The sequence below is a fragment of the Trematomus bernacchii genome, unplaced genomic scaffold (assembly GCF_902827165.1).
Source record: "Trematomus bernacchii unplaced genomic scaffold, fTreBer1.1, whole genome shotgun sequence".
NCBI classification, from domain to species: domain Eukaryota; kingdom Metazoa; phylum Chordata; class Actinopteri; order Perciformes; family Nototheniidae; genus Trematomus; species Trematomus bernacchii.
Genome location: NW_022987739.1, coordinates 20,817,357 through 20,838,443, shown reverse-complemented (window position 1 = coordinate 20,838,443; position 21,087 = coordinate 20,817,357). Strand labels below are relative to the sequence as shown.

The window sequence follows — 21,087 nt, the reverse complement described above, 5'->3', positions numbered from 1 at the left end:
AGGCCCAGGAATCGCAGGACCAGCTGCTCATGGTGATGGCGCGCCATGCTGACTTGGCGGCACGCCAGGTGGAGGTGGCGGCGCGCCAGGTGGAGCAACAAAATACCTTTCAGGCTGGGCTTCTGGGAGTGCTAAGCGAGCTGGTTAAATCCAACAGGCCTTCAATTAAAAAAAGAAAGAAAAACTTGTCGTCGTTGATAAACTATACAATGACTTGTTGGGAGGCGTGTGGCGCAGTGGTGGGGGCGTTAGTGTTCGGATCAGGGGAGCACAGGTTCAAACCCCACTGCAGTCAGCATGTCGTTGTGTCCCTGGGCAAGACACTTCACCCCAAATTGCCTACATCTGGGACAGTCAATTTTGTATTATTATATTATATATATGTATATATATATAATATGCCACTGTTATTAATACTGACACATAACTTTGCACTAAGGTGTGTCTGCTGCTGAGCCTATCCCTACATCTGGGACAGTCAATTTTGTATTATTATATATATATGCCACTTATTAATACTGACACATAACTTTGCACTAAGGTGTGTCTGCTGCTGAGCCTACCTATAGTTATTATATAATACTGTTATTATATTGTTTTGATACTACTGACGCTTATTGATCTGCTGCTGATAAATAAAAGAGAACAAACATGGCGATTAAACAGATCATGTATCTTGCTTATTTCTCCTGACACTTTATCTTTACAGTGACCTGTGTAGCATCCTATACATCAGTGGTTCTCAACTGGTTAGGCCTCGGGACCCACTTTTTACTTGGTCAATACATCGCGACCCAACATTTTGAAGCACTCAAATCTATTCAACAAAAAATCGTGCTGTAATATATACGCTTTTGAGAATACAATATTAATAAAAGTGAAGTACAGTGCATATATCCCTTATATCCCTTCACAGAACTAAAGTATGCTTTTAAACAAGGTTTAATGAGATGATGGAATCAAAGCTGAACTATATAAAAAGGCACACATGCTGAAAACCCAACCCCAGCAGGGGGGTCTGGGGGGATTCTCCCCCAGGAGATTTTTAGAAATACTAACATAAACTACGCATTCTGGTACACTCTGAGAAGAAAATAAATAAATCTATTACTACCCGACATATTAATAATATTTTATGCCATTGTTTGTTTTTCACTGAGTTCTGACATCTTGCTGCGAGAAGAGGAGATAGTCTGTGTGATTTACTTTATTTCCTCCCATTGTTCTGTGACCTGTCAATCATCAAACCGGGGGTCATATTTCATTATGTGTTCATTTTTATCTGAAGTTGTACCCATGGATGTATAAAGAAGAGTTCTACCGCAGTTATTCTCCGTGGGGACTTCTGGCAACAATCTTGAATCTGATTGGCCAGAAGACTCGAAAAAACATCAGCAGAGATGTTTTATTGAGAAGATGATCACTACGTGACAGACGTTTTCAAAACCATTTATGGTCTCCGGTACTTCCAGTCCAACCCCTACTGCATGCACAGCGTTAGAAAATCGGTCCTTCAAAATAAAAGTTTGCATTTTTTCCCCCCAAAAAAAAAAAAGAAATTGCAATTTTTTTTTTCAACTTTTTTTTCTTCACTCACACATCCGCGACCCACTTGAAACGGGTCCGCGACCCACTTTTGGGTCGCGACCCACCAGTTGAGAACCACTGCACATCACATGTAAGTGATTATTCTGATACCATCATGTTTTATCGGTTATAAACTGGCGAAGCTTTATTTATTGTGTCCCACCCCAAATATGTGGCTTTGAAAAAGATAATTTCATTGTATTTCAAAATGGCGTCCATCAACACAAGCACTATTTATAGAAAGATAGATGGTTAAGTTTGTAATTACCAGTGTTGTGAGTTCAATATTTTAATTAATTATAGTAAGGGAACATCTTAGGAGTTAGTGTACTGAGTTCCTCTCAGGAGGATATATAATAAAGGTGTGTTAACTGCTGAGCCTATTTACTGTGCATACGACACACCTGGCAGTTTGTTATTATATTGCCACACTGTTTTGATGCTGACATTTTATCTTTGCACTAAGGTGTGTCTGCACTCACTATTGTAATTTTGTCTGACTGTGGTAAATAAAAGAGAACCAAATGCACTGTACAAAAGATCAGCTTTATTGTCAATTTACAATTTACATGCTGTTCAGATGCCTCATAAGGGCTGTGCGCGTGTCTTGCCCCCCAGCCTTGACAATGGCTGGCGCTGGCCCATCAAGCTGGGTCCCCAGTAAGGCAGTCCATTCCTCCCTGTACTCATCACCACGACGCTCACACAGGTTATGCAATACGCAACATGCTGCCACCTGGATTTTGATATTGTCCATGTTGCAGTCGTTTCGCTTCATCAAGCACCGCTATCTGCCCTTCAGTCTGCCAAAAGCGTTCTCCACCACCACTCGTGCTCGGCTTGTTTTGTAGTTGTACACATGTTGCAGCAAATCTCCTGCATCTCCACGAGAAAGGAAAACCAGCAGCAGTCCTTCATGACCAACACCGCCCATAAGCTCCGCTCAGAGGTAAGAATGTATTCTGATACGCCTAACTACCAAGAAAGTGCATTACATTGGAATTAACACTGAACACAATGTTTGTTTTAATTTTTTTCTGGCTAAACTGACCTGTAGGGCCTGAGCGTTTGTCCGCTTCCAGTGATGTTTTAATGCCCTCTAGTGGACAAACATTTAATCAATGTGATAACCCCCATGTAATGTTGACTGTATGAAGGCGGTAAAAAAGTGTTCTATACTGTATATGTTCAAAATGTAAATTTCAGCTCACTTCTACTGTAAGGAATCCAACACTAAAAAGTACTTTTGTAAAAAAAACAAACGATTTAATTTTAATTGTGCTTTAATACACAATGGGCTTCAAGCAGCAACAACCTTTATTTTTTAAAAACAATCCTAAAATGCTTATCTGCTCTTCCCTAGGTGAGCCATTAATCCGACTTGGTTATATTATGTTTATTATTAGCATAGGTAATGCTGCTTAAAAAAAGGACAGGTGTTATGCCACGTATAAATACCCTGGCTCATGCCCTAGAACTGGACAGAGGCCAGTAACATGGAGAGCTCCAGCAGTAGTGAATAAAAAGGTACTGTTATATAACTCTAAACAAAGATCATGTGATTTTCCAGAATATGAGTACTAGTATTGCTGTGAATCAAACAGCTTTTTAGGGTTCTATCTGAGCTATTCAGGAGTGAAACACATGCAATATCAATCACATTGTTGGTCTTAATTGAGATGAATTTGGCCCATATGTAACAATCCAACCATTATAATTAATCTAAAATATGTACAGATTTAAGTCATGATATCCTTTGTTAGTTGTTTATCACCACAAGAGGGTGGAGTGAGCTCATATTAACTCGGATGCAGCCAATAGTTGTTCATCATTCACTTTTATTGTTTTCCACATGAAAAAAATACTGTGCAAATCCCCAAATGCAGTTATTAAGGGATGGTCAGATATTCAGTTAAAAACGCAAATCAAAATATCTTCACAAAAATCTGGACAAACATTTACTCGCAAAGAAAGCTGAAGAGAAAACATCGTACCAGGTTTTCTCTTTACTTTGTCATCTTTTTTTTCTTGAAATCAGAAATGAATTTCATCGTAATGAAATTAAAAATATCCTATTTGCTTCCTTTTATTTTCATGAATACAGAAAACATAACAAATCACAGAAGAATTGTGAAAACAACACGTGTGTTTGCTCCCTGTGGCTTTCTGTTCTCATCACTACGGACCACCATGGCACAAACATTATACAAAAATAGACAAAAACACATAGGCCATTAGAAAAAAACCAGCCTTGTTTTTAAGACGGACCGGACAGTTATGTGCTACAGTTCTCACATTTCTAATCATACCGCAATCTCAATGAAGTACAAACAATAACATTATTTTCCACTAGAATCCTCGTCCATTGTTCCTCATATTGGCGGACTGTAACAGATTACAGTGGCATAAAACATTAAGGGCACAACAGATTTAATACAAAACTCACACTGTGGACTCCTCATGCTTTCCTGCAGCCTCAATATCATTTCATTTCCAATCCACACAAGCTCTTTGTGAGTGTTCAATAGTCAGATCTACATTATTAACAACAGATTCAATCTTCACAGTGCATTTAAAAATCCTAAAACTACAAAACATTAGATCTGAAGTGCTTTCAATCATCTAAAAATGACAAAACGAAACAAAAAACATTCCTCCAAGAACACCCACGACTCTTTTATACTTTTAAAGTAAAGTACCATGCGATAGAACAGTGGGTGAACAGAGCACTTCAGTGGTTACACAGGGCGTTGCTACAGCGCTCTGTAACTTCAGAGACCACTTCAGGGTAATACAAGACACAAGAAAATAATACTTTCTTCTCCCTCTCAATTAGTTTTGATTCAGTTACATTATTGTAAAAATACAAACGTTTTGTGTAAAGGTAAGTAAAGATGCTTTCAGTCTAAATGTTCTTGATTTTCACAAGATTTTGCAGCCAAGATGTGACAATACAGGGAATGTGATGACATTGTCAGCTTTTTAAATGAAGTTAATATTCAAAAATATTCTTTGTTTTTCCGTGGCTTCCTGTCTCGAAGGAAAATAAACGGATGATGAATGTGCTTCAAAAATCACATGTGCATCACAGATTCTGCCAATCAAATCTCTGCACTTTTCTTTGACAGAGCCGATCAGAAGCATCATGGCAGTCTTTAAACAGAGTCCTGTACATCACCCTGCATCTAGAATGTTCCTTGTGTTTTCTGCTGCCTTAAACTCCAAGGCGGTACACAGCACTGCACACATGAGTATAGTATTCCCCCCGTGGGCAGGATTGTTCAAACTCTCCTGGACTGTGTTAGAAAAAAAAGAAGCCATGGACAATTTCACCCGGACTAACCTTTTTTTCCCTGGTCATCCCTCGTGCCCCCCGCTGTGACTCCCTGAGTGCTTCCTCTGCAGTCGTGTCTCAGTACATGGCTTCGGGGTCTCGTATGCTTCCGAACGACAAACTGAAAGTGCTTCCTAGTCTCTTAGTGGTCCCGCCTCCTTCCCGCTTCTTCTTCCTGTTCCAGTTCAACAAGGAGGCGGAGCTCTGGCCCTTGGCTCCGCCCAGCACTCGCTGCCGAGTGTTTTCCTTGTCGCTGCCGTGGGACAGCGCGATGGCCCTCCTCTCCAACTGCAAACAGGGAGGTTTTTTTAGGGTGATGACATAACATGAACACGGTCTCAAAAGAAGATATTTGGTACAGCTCCACCAAAACACAAACACACACACTGTCACGTTCTTACCTGTGTGTCGTGTGAGTGTAGCGTGACCACACTGAGCTCCACTCCTCGCTCGCTGCAGCTCTTCAGCATGTGGACCACCTCCCCATGTTTGGCCCATTTACAGTCCTCTCCGTCCACGGCTACGATGTAGTCTCCTTCCCTTAGTCCCGCCTCCTGTGCCACACAAACGTTAGGAGAAGAATGAAAATCCTTAACATTTGTAGAACAGCGAATAGGAACGCCCTCTCTCTTAAATGACCTGTCATCCCGTCCCCTGTTAGGGAACATTTCCTTAAGTCTTTCAACAGTACAAAATGCTCTAAGGTCAATTTGAATTGTTTGCCCAAAATGATGCCAAAAACCAAACTGCCCTCCCCCCATGTATTACTGGATTTCTAATGAGGCTGGTTATATAGTCTTCATCTTTTTAGATTTTGAAAGAAAATGAAAATAGCCAGGAGCAGATTTCATTTTATTCAGTTTAAACAGATTTCCAGATGGATTTCATGTCTGCAGAACAGAGATTGAGTTTCCTGCTGGCACAGGATATTGTTTACTGCATTTAGCAGAGAACGCAGCACGGCTCAGACATTTCTCCAGCAAAAGAAAAAGAAGAGAATTGAGATAAAACTGGGCTGCGTATCATGGATTAAGAAAGAAAGAAAGAAAGAAAATGGTTGAATGATGGCAAGGAGGCATTTTCTTTAGTTTTCTGTAGTATCTTCGGTAACTGTTTCTATCTTCCTCGTAGTTGAAAGGATATGGAATACATGAGCTGTGGTGAGTGAAGTTGTCTTACCGCTGCACAGCCTCCAGGCACCACTCCAGCCACCAGCACGGGGGAGTCTCCTCTGAGCGTGAGACCCAGCCCCCCCTCCCCCTTCTGCAGGCAGATCACACGCACCGGACCCCAGCGAGCCCGCGCACAAAACACTGACAGAGGCCCCTGCAGAACGGGAGAGAGTTATCAGGAAACCAGGTGATGCAGATTTTTAAAAGCTCTTAAAATCACATATTTTTCATAATGATTATGTCTTACGAGTCTTTGGAAGATATCAGTAACTTGGACCGTAGAGAAGTTGGTCGGAGTGATTTCTGGTTTCTGATTGGTTTGAGCTGTCAAAAGAAGAAGCCTCAATCACTTCCTGGTATGGAATCACACTGTGGTTTTATAATACTGTGATTTCATCTCAGATACTTACACTGTATCTCTGGAGCCTCTGCGGTTTCATCGAAGTCGTCCTCTCTGTCCAGCTCCGAGTACTTGTCCAGCGAGCGTTTGTGTGTGAGGGACAGCACGTCCTGCAGGATGTCCATCTTTCTCAGGATCTTGCACAGACTGTGGACACGCATGGCCTCCTCGTGTCGGATCACCGCCCGCCGCAGGTGAGCTTTACCTGCATGCATAGAATCACGCATTATGTTAAAGGGGACATATCGTGATCAACATGTTCAGTGTTCGGGACTTTAAATGTGTGTTTCTTAAATGCCTACCAACCCGTAACATGTGAAATAAGACCACCCAATTATAATATATAATATAACATTGCTCTCCCTTTCCATGTAAAATGCAATTTCCTTAGAATATACAACCCGTCCCATCTGAGTACCTACAATTTTTCCCACAAGCCAAACGGAGCATTTCATTTAATCGTTTATTTGGCAGGGACAATGCACAGTAATGAGCTCTTAAAACATTAAAATGTGTCCAACGTAACAGTGCCAGATTTAGCTTTGAGCTCATTTCCATCCGCAGTCCCTCACATGAAACATTTAAGAAGACATTTTACAAACATAGCAAAAACAAATACATGATATACAAAAAGTGCAAAAGAGCAAGAGCAGCATACACAAGTATTTATGACATGGTAATACAATATAGCAGCAACGACATGTAAAGTGCAAGAGAAGATACAATAGCTACCTAAAGTGCAAGAGGAGATACCCCTGTGTTAAAGTGCATTTAGCGGTGATCGCACGTCTGTTTGTTTCTCATCCATTCTTTGAGTTGACCTTTAAAACTATTGAGAGTGGGACAGTCCCGTATCTCAGTAGGGAGGCTATTCCAGAAAGAGCTGCCTTTAATGGAAAGGACATTTAGTCCAAAAATGGTCCGTCTACGGTGGACCTCACAGTCTCCTCTGGTTTCTGACCTAGTGCAGCGTCCAGTGTGATTTTTGTGGATGAATTCCCCTAAGGGGGGGGGGGGGGGGGCAGTCCATGTAAACTTTTCTAAATAAAACACATACTTTTAAAAGACTTAAAATCTTCAAAACTCAAGAAAGTATGTTTTTCAAGGATGGGACAGTGGTGGTATGAATGTGGCTTTCTGTCAAACACCTTGATAGCCCTCTTGTACAGCTGTTCTATGGGTTTCAGGTTTGTGGCACAAGCAAACGACCAGTTTGTAAAACAGTATTCAATGTGGGATAGAATCATACAGTGGAGGTATGACTTTGCAGCATTGACAGTTAAGAAAGGTCTAATTTGTTTAAAATGTTGCAAGTTGAATTTAATGGTATTGGATACTTTCTTAATATGTTTCTTAAAAGTCAAGTTCGAGTCCAGTATGACTCCAAGATACTTGAACTGGGAGACTAGTTCTAGTTCTAGCAGACTGGGGTTTTCAACCGATGAGCTTAAAAGACCAGTGCTAAAACTAAGTGTTTTGGACGGAGGCGGAATATAGGTATAGTGAGACAGACAGCATGAGAACAATAATGTCTTTTGAGTGTTAGAGCATGTACATATTTGAGTCATAGTAGAAACCCAAAACACAAATATGAACCTTAAAACCGGCATGATCTGTCCCCTTTAAAATGTGTGAATACTACCTAGATTGGAAATCTAGTCAAAAGGGACTGATTGGCTGTCAGTTTAAAGTGGACCTATCATGCTATATTTGAATAATATATTGTAGGGCCATACCTATATAAAACTGTGAAGTTTTTTTTTCAAAATACCAAACAGATCATGCATTTTAGCCATGCCTAATTTCGTTCTATTTGCTGATTCTGTGAGAAGTCTTCTTCGTTGCTTTTGTGGCAGACTACAGCGCCACTTACAGGCCTGGCATATGTACTACAGCGTCTCCAGCGCTTTCGAGCGGCAATGGCCGTGGCCGTGGCCCAACCCCCCATTCCCCTGATAGGTGGAGAGTTGCCCATATAGGCGGAGCTCCCTGTTTCTAACGTCAGAACAATTTCAAATCTGTATCAGCTCCGTTGCAGCCCCGTTTTTAGAGATTTGGGTATGGAGGAAAAGAGAGGGTTGTGTTTTCTGACACTTGGTGAGTTCCCTGACACACCGGGGACACATATTCATGTATAAAAGACGTACAAAAGTGCATTTTGCATGATAGGTCCCCTTTAAACAAACAACATTGCCAAAGCACCAAAACAAAATTAGCCCTAACCCAAATATTTGGACTTTACACACGTAATATGAGCATTAATATTTCCCTGTCTGTCCCAATCACATTTGGCATGTCCGTATGTCAGTATGTCTGGTGTAAATATAAACCTATTCCATGAACTCACCAAGCTTTCTTCTTTTTTCAGGGTCTCGTAGAACCTGGCTGTGTGGTGGCCCCGCGGGAACGTTGACGTAGAACTGGAGGAAAGCCTTCTCAGCTTCCTCATCACCCTCTTCCTCCTCAGCGGACACTGAAGAACATCATGAAAGTCATTTCAAGGTAACGCGAGTAGATACAGTAAGAACGTTTTTGGTAAGGATAACTTGAGGGCTGAATCCTAAAACATACTGCACTATTTGTAAAGGTACTTTGTCTCATTCACATTGCAGAGGTTTGACTATTTATTAAAAGGGGTCCTATCATGCTTTTTGGGGTTTTCCCTTTCCTGTAGTGTGTAACCCTATGATCCCAAAGATCTTCTCTCCCACACACTCACAGTAGAGGCAAAATATCTGTGCTTTGGTGTGACTTACATGTGTGATCACAGAGTGCCACAGCAGCGTAGTAGTGTGAGATGGCACGGAAGTGTTCAGATTTGACCTGAACCATGGACGCCCAAGAGAACGGCACGTAGTCCTTCATCAGGGGCTGCGCCATGGTCTGCAGCACCAACAGGTAGACGTCTGACACCTGCAGGACACACACAGTGTGAGGATCACAGGATGGTGACAGTTACAACACAACCAGAGTCGTGTGCACTCACCCGCGCTGCCTCTTGAGCCAGGTGGAGTTGTGAAGTGAAGTGTGTGTCCTCAGTGGTGAGTGTGACACGCTCAAACACACACTCCTGCACCTGGGCAACCATCAGACGGACCAGCATGCACAGCGACGGACAGCTCATGTCCAGACTGGGAGCGTTGGAGAAATTCTCTTTAAGGTAATTAAAAGCTCCTGAGAAAAAGGACACATATGCAGAATATATTTATCAGGCAAAAATACCAAAGACTTCCTAGGCTTTATAAGTACACTACACTATGACTTTATTCATGACCATGACATGTATGGCATACTAAACTATAACCTTTTTTAGCACACTATACTTTCACATGGCACACAGTGGGGATTACTCCTATTTCTGAATAAAATAATGGATAGATTAAATGATGTGGAAAACAATTAGTGCTCCAACGTGCTGTCTCCCCACCTGCAGCTCTCTGAAAGGCCTCTACAGCTCGGTCGATGCCGACTGTGGCCGAGCGGTCCTGCCGGGCCCCGATCTGTGTGAACAGGGCCCCGAGGTTGAACAGCACACTTCCTTTTTCAAACGCCAGTGTACGCTGACATGACGGGACGCCTGTCAGGGAGTCGTACCTAAGAGATGGAGAAGGAAACAAATTAACATATCAAAACATACTATATATTACCAAACATGAGATTTGTATTGCATTATATGCTCTAAGTTTATTATATTAAGTTTGATTTTTTTCTACGACATGCTTTATTATTATTAATAATATTCTAGGCCGTTTGGCTTAAAAAACAAGTTTAACCATAGGGTGTTAAATAATCATTCTACTAGCACCACCAATTTGGCGATAGCTGGCCAGATAGCCAACATTCGCTAGCTAGCTTGTATCTAACATATGCTAGCTAACTACTTAGATAGGTAACGTTATCTAGCTTGGTAACGTTATCTAGCTTGGTAACGTTATCTAGCTTGGTAACGTTATCTAGCTTGAAAAACAACAGCCAGCGTTTCGCTAGCTAGACTGATGGCTACTGTTTGCTAGACAGCTTGTTAGATAGATAGCCATCAGCCAACCAGCTTGTTCTATAGCTTTCTTAGCTTATCGTATGGCAAACAATACAATGACTGACAAAAAAGTGTTATGATATTTGTATGACTATTTATGAAAATGTAAGACATTTTATGGCATACAATACCTAGAGCATACTTTACTATGATTTTTTATGGCCAACATTTGTCTTTTTATTCAGCTAATTAGTACATTATTAAGTTGTCTGCTTACGATTCCGAATTGTTTTAAATGTGTTTTTGTCTTTTTTTTTAAGGATTCAATGACCTCCAGGATTTCACATGAGGAAGTGCTCATGTCCTACCAGTGGAAGTGTGCGCCCAGGGTCCTGTGCAGAGGGAAGAAGCGCTGGTCCAGGTAGTACAGCTGGTTGTAGTACTCCATCAGCAGCTCCAGACCGGCCTGGTTACGACTGGGTGTTCGCATGGCCTGGCACAAACAACATCAGATATACAAATAGCTCAAAATGTCATACTATTAAAGAGACTGCAAGTTTGCAATAAGTACATTTAATTCCTTACGAAATGCAATGGTACAACATCATTTAATGAAAAACACACTTTATATTTATTTTCATTTATTAACCTGTCTGAGATCCATTAGCTCTTTGATCTCCTTGTCGTAGAGGGAGCTGTCCTCTCCGTAGTGCTCACAGATGAAGTCCTGTTAGGGGAGACACACGGTCATTTGAGGACAAACGAGTTCAACAGCTGAGGGAACTCTAATATTAAAATGATTGCAGCGGACTTGGCTGAGCTTTTGGTGCCTCTCGGTAATCTTTCAACAAATATTTAACATGAAAAAAAGCCCATTAGTTTTGATACTTGAGATTAAACAAAAAGGATGTATAATGTAATGTCATGTTCACCTGGATACAAACTGTGAAATCCACCTCTTTGGTTTCTTTCAAACCGAGTGGGATCATGGGAACGTTGACAGCCTCACTGTGAACAGAAATAATAACATCATTTGTGTGTGTAATCTTTCCCAGGTTACACTACTAGTAAACACCAACACGTGAACAACATCATGTCAACATGGAGCAGCAGGATATAGCACAGTCAAGTCAACAATGCCATCTGCTAGTCTTCAAGCCCCACTGGCTAAAGCCAAGTATTAACCCTTGTGGCCCTGACTCCCACCCCCCCCCCATTCACAAAGAACTGAAACATGTACGCACTCCATGGGGCCTTTAATGACGCTCTAATCAGGGGATTTATCCTTTCCATGAACCCCGGACACACACACACACACACACACACACACACACACACACACACACACACACACACACACACACACACACACACACACACACACACACACACACACACACACACACCACACACACACACACACACACACACACACACACACACACCACACACACACACACACACACACACACACACAACCACACACACACACACACACACACACACACACCACACACACACACACACACACACACACACACACACACACACACACACACCCCTTCCTGTCATCCTTGCAGAGATGAGTATTCCTGACAGAACCTAAAAACCTAACCCGCAAACTGTCCTCTGAAAAATATAGAACCAGACACAATATCTATCTATACTATATATATAATCCCCCAGCCAACAACATAACTTGGTCCTCACAAACACATAAAGCAGAGACACAAGCCGCACCCTGTGAATACGAACATGTACTGTAATGGATGCTTGTTTTCTCCAATTATATTTCTCATTAGACTAATGAGACTGACCTGGAATTCATTGGGCAAATCATCAAAAAAGGGTCATGGTTTATAATAGGCCATTGTTTTGTGTGTGTGTGGATGTGTGTACCTGTCTGTCTGGTAGACCTCCATGTTGCTGTTGAGCTCCTCCAGCTCCTCTTTCAGCAGCTGCAGGTTGGAGTTGACGAAGCTGAGCTCCAGAGCCACCGTCTCCTTCACCTTGTTGTTGGTTGTTGCTCTGCAGGAATTAACAAAAACATCAGATCTTCATTAAAACCAGCATATTACAGACTGTGACACATGTGCATTTCTAGTGAAAGAAAAACTGTTATTTACTAGAATTGACTTGACAACAAACCAACGACTTTATAAGGCAAATATGAGACATTGAAACTGAGCATGAGACAACATTACAGACACCTCCGGAACTACGTTTATTCCAGAATAAAAATGTCTTTAAATCATCATGACTGAGCTCTTTGCAGAACCTGAAGATTGGCTTTTCTTTCTAATTTAAAATGTTAATATTTCCGGTCAAAGTAATTTGAGGTTAAAACCTATGAACTTGTAATGGGCATCTTTGCCTGTTTTTGGAAAGACTAATTGATTAATCACAGACAAATGGATTATAACATAATCATGAGTTTGAACGCTAAAGCTTAACATATTTGATCTGATGTTGTTCTCGAATTTATGATATGACTTGAGTAGATGATATATTTATTCATCTTTATTGTTTGATCCTTTCTAAAGTATACCGTTCCTCCCCTCTAATGTGTTCGACACCTGTTGCTCACATTACTGATCCCTCTCATTTGAGAATGGAAAACACAGAGATCTCCACTTGAACAAAATATACCTTAGTTTTTGTTCTTTGTAAAACAGGGCTACAAGGCAGTTGACATTGTTACTGTGTGTCTTGCTTTATCACACAGCTTAGTGCACACATAACACATTGGAAATCTGCATTCATGAACGTAAACATAATAAACATTGCAGTGATCTTTGGCAAAATGCCTGTCTTTAATTTATGCAATCCTCTCCCCCCCCACCCTCTGCTCATTCACTTTAAGACTCTCCAGTCCTCCTCCAGTTATAGGGGGAGGGTCTTAGTGCTGAGTAAGCCAGTTCACACTACTGGTGGGGGGGGGGTTCTGAGGTCAACTACACACAATGTTCCTGGAAGTCTGAGGCATCACTGGATTCCCCCCTAATTATGCAGTTATGAAATGCTTGACAATACAATGACAAGACAGAGTTGTGAGCCTAATGGTGCGTTCACACACCTGTTCACTGGCAGATTTGTGCAGGTCATTTCAGGTGTGAAAGTAAAAGGACCGATTACAGTAATTTATGATAGCAGGTATGCGATTTAATTATGATTTCAAAAGCTAAACCACTTAGACATTAACAGATTGCGAAATCTGTTCAGGAAAATTATAATTGATCTGTATAACCACGGTAACACTTATACACACCATCGCCGGTATTTCCCCAGATGAATAGGTCAAAAGCTGTGTATCAGACTCCATGTGCTTTGTTCATTAAGTCCATTACAAAGTGTGTGTGACTGATCCCACAGTAACAAGCCCTCAATGGAGACTGTCTCTACCTGTTCCATTTGAGGTCTTATAATATTAGGCTTTTGAATATAATCATACACTCTGCTGATAAACATCAACAAGGATGCTTGTGTCAATCAAACAAAAAATACTTAAGTAACACCATCAAGGGATGGTGCCATTTTGGACATGACATGATAAACTGTACAAACCTCAAAGCCACTTGAGCTACGAGCAACTTATGATCCTTGCTGTTGACCCGGTTTATATTTTAGCATTGTGTTTATTTTTGATTTCCTGTCTTTTGGATATCTTCTTACTTGTATATTTTTTTACGTTCATACATTGTGCTGTAACTCACAGCTGCAGAACAAGTTCTCTTATCTTATCTGTGTTTGAGTCAGATGTTCCAAAAGCAGTATTTTATAAGTGATTGGATAACTGAGGGAAGATATATCCGCACACTTAGATTCATGTTTTAAGCCTTCGTTTTGCTTGTAGATTTTCTCAGTAACTGGAGAAGGAGCTGAACATCTCGAAGCTTTAATGCACAATCAAAGTTCCTGTAGATAATCCGTCCAGTTAGACCACTTTACCTTCTCACACACACACACACACACACACACACACACACACACACACACACACACACACACACACACACACACACACACACACACACACACACACACACACACACACACACACACACACCACACACACACACACACACACACACACACACACACACACACACACACACACACACACACACACACACACACACACACACACACACACACACACACACACACACACACACACACACACACACACACACACACACACACACACACACACACACACACACACACAAGGGATCAAGCCATGGACAATCTGATTAGTCAGCTTTAAATGGGCTGCCAAATATCCCCTTTACACACACCCACTTGCACGCACAGCATTCTGCAGCTTTTAAAAAGGAAAACAGAAGTCTCTTATTCAGAGTGTACGAACTGACTGAAAAACATGAGGTATTAGAAGATAAATGACTATCTTTTTTGTAACCTATGATCATTGTATAAAAACTGAACAGCTGAATTCCAGGAGAGAAACAACCTGCAACACATCATAAATTAATGACATCTTAAATCAGCCAATCACAAACTCTGATGAGTAACTCTTTTATGTGTAATTGTCACCCCTTTCCCCCTGGTCCACAAAAGTGTCAGAGTGAAGTGAAAGTGAGATGTTTTGTATGTGCGGACTATTCCAATTGACCGGAAAGGGGGAGGACAGAAGAAAAAAAAAAGGTCTGACGGTGCCAGACAAATAAGTGGGGGGGGATGAGCCTGCCGGGGCTCCATTGGGAAGCTCTGCATGAGAACAGGACAGGAGGTGGACACAAAGCCGGCTGATTACAGGCCGCCAGGCTGTGTGGGGGGGCCCTCTTTGTCTCAGTGACCTATCGTCCCAATAGAAAGGGCAGGAGCGCTTGTTTTATTTCCCCTAAACTGAGTCATCAGCTTTTACAATAACAGCCTAAATCCAGTCATAAGTGGAGGTGGGGAGAAAGATCCCCAAAAAAAGAAAACATCACTTCCTGTTCCAATCTGCCTGTTGGTACCACCACAAAACATTACAAGTAAAGTGTAATTGTATTTAATAGACTTTTTTATAATTTAATATATATCGTAGACACAAATGCAATGTCCATTTATTAAATATCATGCACCCCTACTTCACCTTTCTTCTTGTCTTATCAACAGTCCATAACCGGAATATATCCAGTTAACTATCGCATATCAAAGAAGTGTTAAATTGTTACATTTTAACAGATGAACAAGGTTGTGTTTGAAAAACGAGGAATCAACTGATCATAGTAAAGCAAATATTTAAAGATCTTGAATAGTATAAAGGAAATGTACACTTCTCTTGTAAACGTATTAGTTAAATAATAAAAGAGAGACTGCGGAATAATAAATACAAATATAAGTAGTAGCCCTGCTTAATTAGTTTGAGCAAACAAAGTCCTCGGATACAAATAAAGGGGGGGGGGGGGTTAGATTTATTTAAATGAAAAGACACTGTTGTTTTCTGTGTGGATCTTTGTCGATTCTGACACAGATCCACGAGGAAAACAAACTCCTTGCTTTAATTAAGTGGCTCCTCCTCCTCCTTCCCTCCTCCTCCTCTTCCTCAGTTGAATGTTCATAAGGAGTGTGTTTTCAGAGAGTTTTGCAAAGTTCACTATTCTTATTGTAAATGTTCTCCAAACTCCCACAACAAAACTCTACACAAACTGCACGCTCATATATTACAATCCTTACTGTAGCCTCTGCAGTGCTCTGCCTTTAAGTGGATAGGAAACACAGAGGCTGAGAAACAGTCAGACGGAGAGAGCAAATGCACCGAGACATGGCTGGAAGTTGGAGGGGATAAAGATGACGCTAATATTCTCAGAATGAAGACTTTGAAGCTATGCCACCGTTTCCTTTTTTTATTTCCCACCTTTCTTCCCTAATAACCCTCTCGTGTGCTGTGTAAATGACAGCTAAAAAGCCAGCACAGTTCAGATGGTTGATAGGACTCGTTGGTGTTCATACAGTTTAATTATCGTACAAAAAAAACATTGGTAGCAAAAAAAGGGGTTGACTCAAACGTACTCAACACGAACACGCAGACATAAGTATGAGTGTTCACACAGTGGACACAAATAGAGCCATAAAACTGGGTGGTGCTGGTGTGTGTGATTTCTTTTTTGGAGGAGAGTGATCTCTGACCTTTTCCCGTCACAGGACAACGCTACGAATGTGACAGAACCAACAAGCCGACAAAGAGCAACCGACACAGAGGAGGAAGCAGAGTAGCATTGATCATCACATCTGAGAGGAAAGGTCTGATGTAGAAGAAAGTTAGCCCTTTCAAAATAAAATAAACGCAGTGAACAAAAGGTGCACCTGACTACGTTTGAAACAACTAACAAATCCATTACGAAACAACACATACCCTATCACTTTTTTTACTCTTCTTCTGTCTTGAAATTCAGTTTTATAAACGGGTAAGATACCAACACCATCGCACATGTCCAGTTATTTTCCGAAGCGTTCTCTTGACAGTGATGTCGCCTTTTTTTCAAAATGCTGTGAATGTCCCTCAACAGACAGAAAGTGACTTTACAGCAGCTCACCTGAACAGGTTCTCCGCTCCAGCTCTCATGCGCATCTCCTTGTTGATCTGCTGGTTGATGCGAGATCGCCGGTGCTGCAGTTTACTGCGCTGAGTCTGGGCGAAGGGATCACATCCCTGCAGACAGAGAGAGAAATACAGAGACGTTAGACGATGAATTTATGAATAATTAATTACAGCAGCATACTGTCTATGACTATTTTAAGCATTGAAATGGTTAATTGAGTGGTGCAGGAATGAGTCTTATATTATGTAAATGAGTCAGCATCTAGAAGCTAGGCGTTTTTTCAAAGAGTTTTTTGTTACCTACCTGAAATAAGCTAAAGAGATTTTAACGTTTTAATCTACGACATAAAATACGTCAATAAATACCTAACTCAGAAATATCTGAAGCTTGTATGAGTCATTAAAACAGTGGTTGCTAACAAGTGACACAATTATACTATCAAACATCATTGTGCCAAACACAAGTCAGACATTATTTAGAGGTGGTGATGTGGTCATGTGACCGTGTTGTAGTTCGTTGATAGCCTAACGTTAGCTTCTGGCAATTGTATTGATGCTTCAACAATGATACAACTGGTGTTAATATGTTGAGATCACCAGCTGATAACAGGTGTAAGCAACATACATTTCTGTTTGCCATAGATCTTATTGTGTGCTATAATTCAAAATCATGGAACAATTCCATTGCCTTTTTGTTGAGGGAACCATGGAGATGCTTACGTCCTCCCTGCACAACTCTATAAAAAAGTGTCTATATGTCAGAGCTGTATATCTGCCTGAAGATTTAAAGGCATCTCGCTTCAACAGGCATTACGCCAGCGACACCAAAATAGCTGATTATTAAATGTCTGCTCAGTAAAATCTATCATACAATGCACCACTGTTTCACTACAAGGTAAACAGATGTAGAATCATATGACAGATGCAGCAGCTGTTCTGTGAACGTACTGATACTCCCTGAATGCATCCTGGTCGCTTACATCACCTTCTAATCCTCTCTCAGAAGATGTATCCAGTATATGGACGTTTCTCATTTGCTCACTCTTTATCTTTGTCGTTCCCTCTCACCCAGTTAAGGTGTTTGTTTAGCATGCACGCTTTAAGTAATCCTCAGAGTGCCAGTGTGGATTACCATTCTGGCTCCCACTTCTGCTCCACCATCACGAAGGCAAGGAGGATGGAGGCTGCTCAACATCAATGCAGATAAAGTCTAAAAGCTTGTGTTGAAAACCTTGCCAGTCCAGGTGAGTACAGTATAATATATAGGACTGTGAAATGGGCCAATTTGCACAATGTTTTTCAGTAACATGGACACTCTTCTACCCACTCAAGTAGGGCTGCATTGAACGGTTTCATTATCCATTCATCTGAAAAACATTTTCTTGATTATTCCTTTAATAGCTTTGTTTTTAAAAAGGAAATTGTGAAAAGATCCATGCCAGTATCTCAAAGTCCAAAGTTTAAATGTCTTGTTTTGTCAGCCCAAATAAATTATGTTTAATATATCATTATGAAAACGAAAAAGCAGAACATTTGAATATTGAGTGGTTGAAAATGACTCGATTATATAAAACGTCATATGATTTTTCTGTCAAGCAATTCAGCCTTTAGTCGACGAATATTTTCAGCTGTGCCGAAGCAGGGGGAGTGCCTTTTCAGTTATATTTGACCCATTCAAACAAGGGGTTAGATGTAGGCTACCGTGGGAATGCAGATTGCCTGATATACCTGATATCAGTGTTTGTGCGAATGCTGGTGCCTACACTTAAAAGTATCTTGAGATAATAAAAGGGTGTGCTCAAAGAAATGACTAAATACAAGTTTTATACGCTAAAGTGTAAAGCTATATTTCTAGTGCTTAAATCAAATCGTATTTAATTTATCATCATGATGTGGGGTACGAACATATTGCTCTTTTATCACGGCTTTCCTGAGGATTTCCTCATTCATATTTTCTTGTTGATCTCATTTAACTTGATTACAGAGGTGTAAAGTAACTAAGTAGATTTACTCAAGTACTGTACTTTAGTACAATTCTGAGGGGTTACTTGTACTTTACTTGAGTATTTCCATTTTATTCTAATTTGTTATTATATTCCATTACAATTTAGAAGTTAACATTGTACCTTTAGTTACTTTACATATGTGGATTAATGATACAAAAATATATATAATCAACACTTAATTAAGACTTTAGTTACACCTTCACATGCCACCCAGCAGTACATCAAATAATTAAAATGTGTTGCACATTTACAAGCTCTACAAACACATTAATACATCAATGGTTATAATGACAACATATAACATATATGGTTTCGAAATGGACCAATCTGTATGGGGCGAGTACTTCTACTTTTGGTACTTTAAGTATATTTAGATGCCAATACTTTTGTACTGAGTAACATTTTGAATACAAGACTTTTACTTATAACAGAGTATTCCTACACTTTGGTATTTCTAATTTTTCTCAAGTACAAGATGTGTCTATGACAGAAAAAGAGAGAAAATAAAAGATGGAGGGTTTACAGTTTACAGTTTTCTTTTTTAAGTGTTGATCCCATTGTTTATTATGAATCTATATCTGCAAAGTAACTAAAGGTACTACATCAATGTAGTGGAGCAAAAGTACAATGTTAACCTCTGAATGAGTAGAAGTACAAAGTAGCATAACATGGAAATACTCAAGTACAAATACCTCAAATGTGTACAGTACCTGGGTAAATGTACTTAGTGACTTAACACCACTGCTCACATACCACATGCCTAATGTGTGTGTAGGTGTCTCACCTTTCGGATGCTCCCGCTGTGCCCACTGCCCTCTGCGGGTAAACTTAAGGGCATTTCGTCGTCCGAGGTACCGTCTGACAGCGACATCTCCAACTCTCTGTGGAGAGTAATGCTATTATAATTTTACTCAAAACTGTCACTATTTCAACAGACTTGGCCTACATCACACTTCATTTAAAACAAGACGCTAAAGATAATGGAATACACAGTTTCAACGTCAATATTTTTTAACAGAAAACGTTTAGTAAGCTAACGAGTTACGGTTTTACTACTTGCCTTGTCGCAGGTTCCTCCATCGTGAAGCAACGAAAAAGTCGGTCAAAGATTCCCTACATTTCTCCCAACTTTATATATTTCCAAGTAAACACAGAGCTCCAATGTTCAGCCAAGAGTATAGTGAAAAAAACTACTTTTTACTCCTCAAAACAACCCAGCTTCAACTCATTATATTATGCTAGCACCTCCTCCGCTCGCTTTTTTTCTGACTTGTGTGCAGCTGCAAGAGCTTATTCACAGAGGCGGGCCGCAAATGAAGAAACAAGCCAACCACGTTTCGTCTTGTAAAAGTGACTGTAGATCTGACAAATCAGAGGGCGGATTAGGGTCGAATAAGAGCCTGATCTGACCAATCACAAGTCGCTTCAAGCGACCCCTACTCAGCGGGCCGTTGCTACGGTAACGTCAGGGCTGTGGCTTGTGTGTGGGCTCTGAAAAGATTGTAAAAGCTCCACCGTGGGAGTGAAAACCTGAATATAAATGATTAAAAGTTATTTTATGTTTATGTTTAACCAATCCATAGGAAGAGTCAGTGTGTGTCCAGTCCAGATATATAAAAAGTTTAACTTAACGAAATGCTCGCCAGTTTTAAAGGATATTTTTTTTTATCACAAAATTACTTTTTTCTAATTGCTGAGACATGGAATATAAAGCACAATTATTGAAACTGACACTGATGTAGTAAACCTCAGCTCAAGCTTTTAAACAACCAAAAACATTATCAGTTTGGCACCCAATTTGCAATTCAACATGGCACTTTTTGCAAAATACGCACACATTCTAAACAAAGGAATCTTACATAAAGTCACTCTTTTGCCAGTTCAAGATTATTGGTAAGTCTATAGAAATAGGCTAAGTGATAACATTTACCACAATATATTGCTATGATATCTGCCTCTTAAATGTTGTGAATTGGAAGAATGAAATGGAATACAATTATTAGGTCCATCAGTTATTATATTATTATACATTGACAGTTGCTGATGGGGAGGAGTCCAGGAGGAA

General features: G+C 40.4%; 1 protein-coding gene across 1 annotated transcript; it reads right to left on the bottom strand.

Annotated features, from left to right (window-relative positions):
• Positions 1-3,407: 3,407 nt before the first annotated feature.
• rhpn1 (rhophilin, Rho GTPase binding protein 1) lies at positions 3,408-20,339 on the bottom strand. The gene is made up of 16 exons (XM_034146764.1): positions 20,083-20,339; positions 19,807-19,903; positions 17,012-17,127; positions 12,369-12,497; positions 11,402-11,477; positions 11,119-11,196; positions 10,838-10,962; positions 9,921-10,087; positions 9,480-9,667; positions 9,250-9,406; positions 8,841-8,966; positions 6,504-6,698; positions 6,341-6,417; positions 6,101-6,247; positions 5,323-5,475; positions 3,408-5,209 (listed from the first exon to the last, which is right to left on the bottom strand). The coding sequence occupies exons 1-16, from the start codon at positions 20,100-20,102 to the stop codon at positions 5,000-5,002; spliced, it is 2,061 nt and encodes a 686-aa protein (XP_034002655.1). The 5' UTR covers positions 20,103-20,339; the 3' UTR covers positions 3,408-4,999.
• Positions 20,340-21,087: the final 748 nt, after the last annotated feature.

Bases quoted from the DNA above. Each gene is read 5' to 3' on its own strand.
- rhpn1 (XM_034146764.1), bottom strand. From the start codon at position 20,102: ATGGAGGAACCTGCGACAAG. The intron at 17,128-19,806 runs GTGAGACACCTA...CTCTGTCTGCAG, and splicing joins ACAGCGGGAGCATCCGAAAG to GGATGTGATCCCTTCGCCCA. The intron at 5,476-6,100 runs GTAAGACAACTT...TGTGTGGCACAG, and splicing joins TGCCTGGAGGCTGTGCAGCG to GAGGCGGGACTAAGGGAAGG.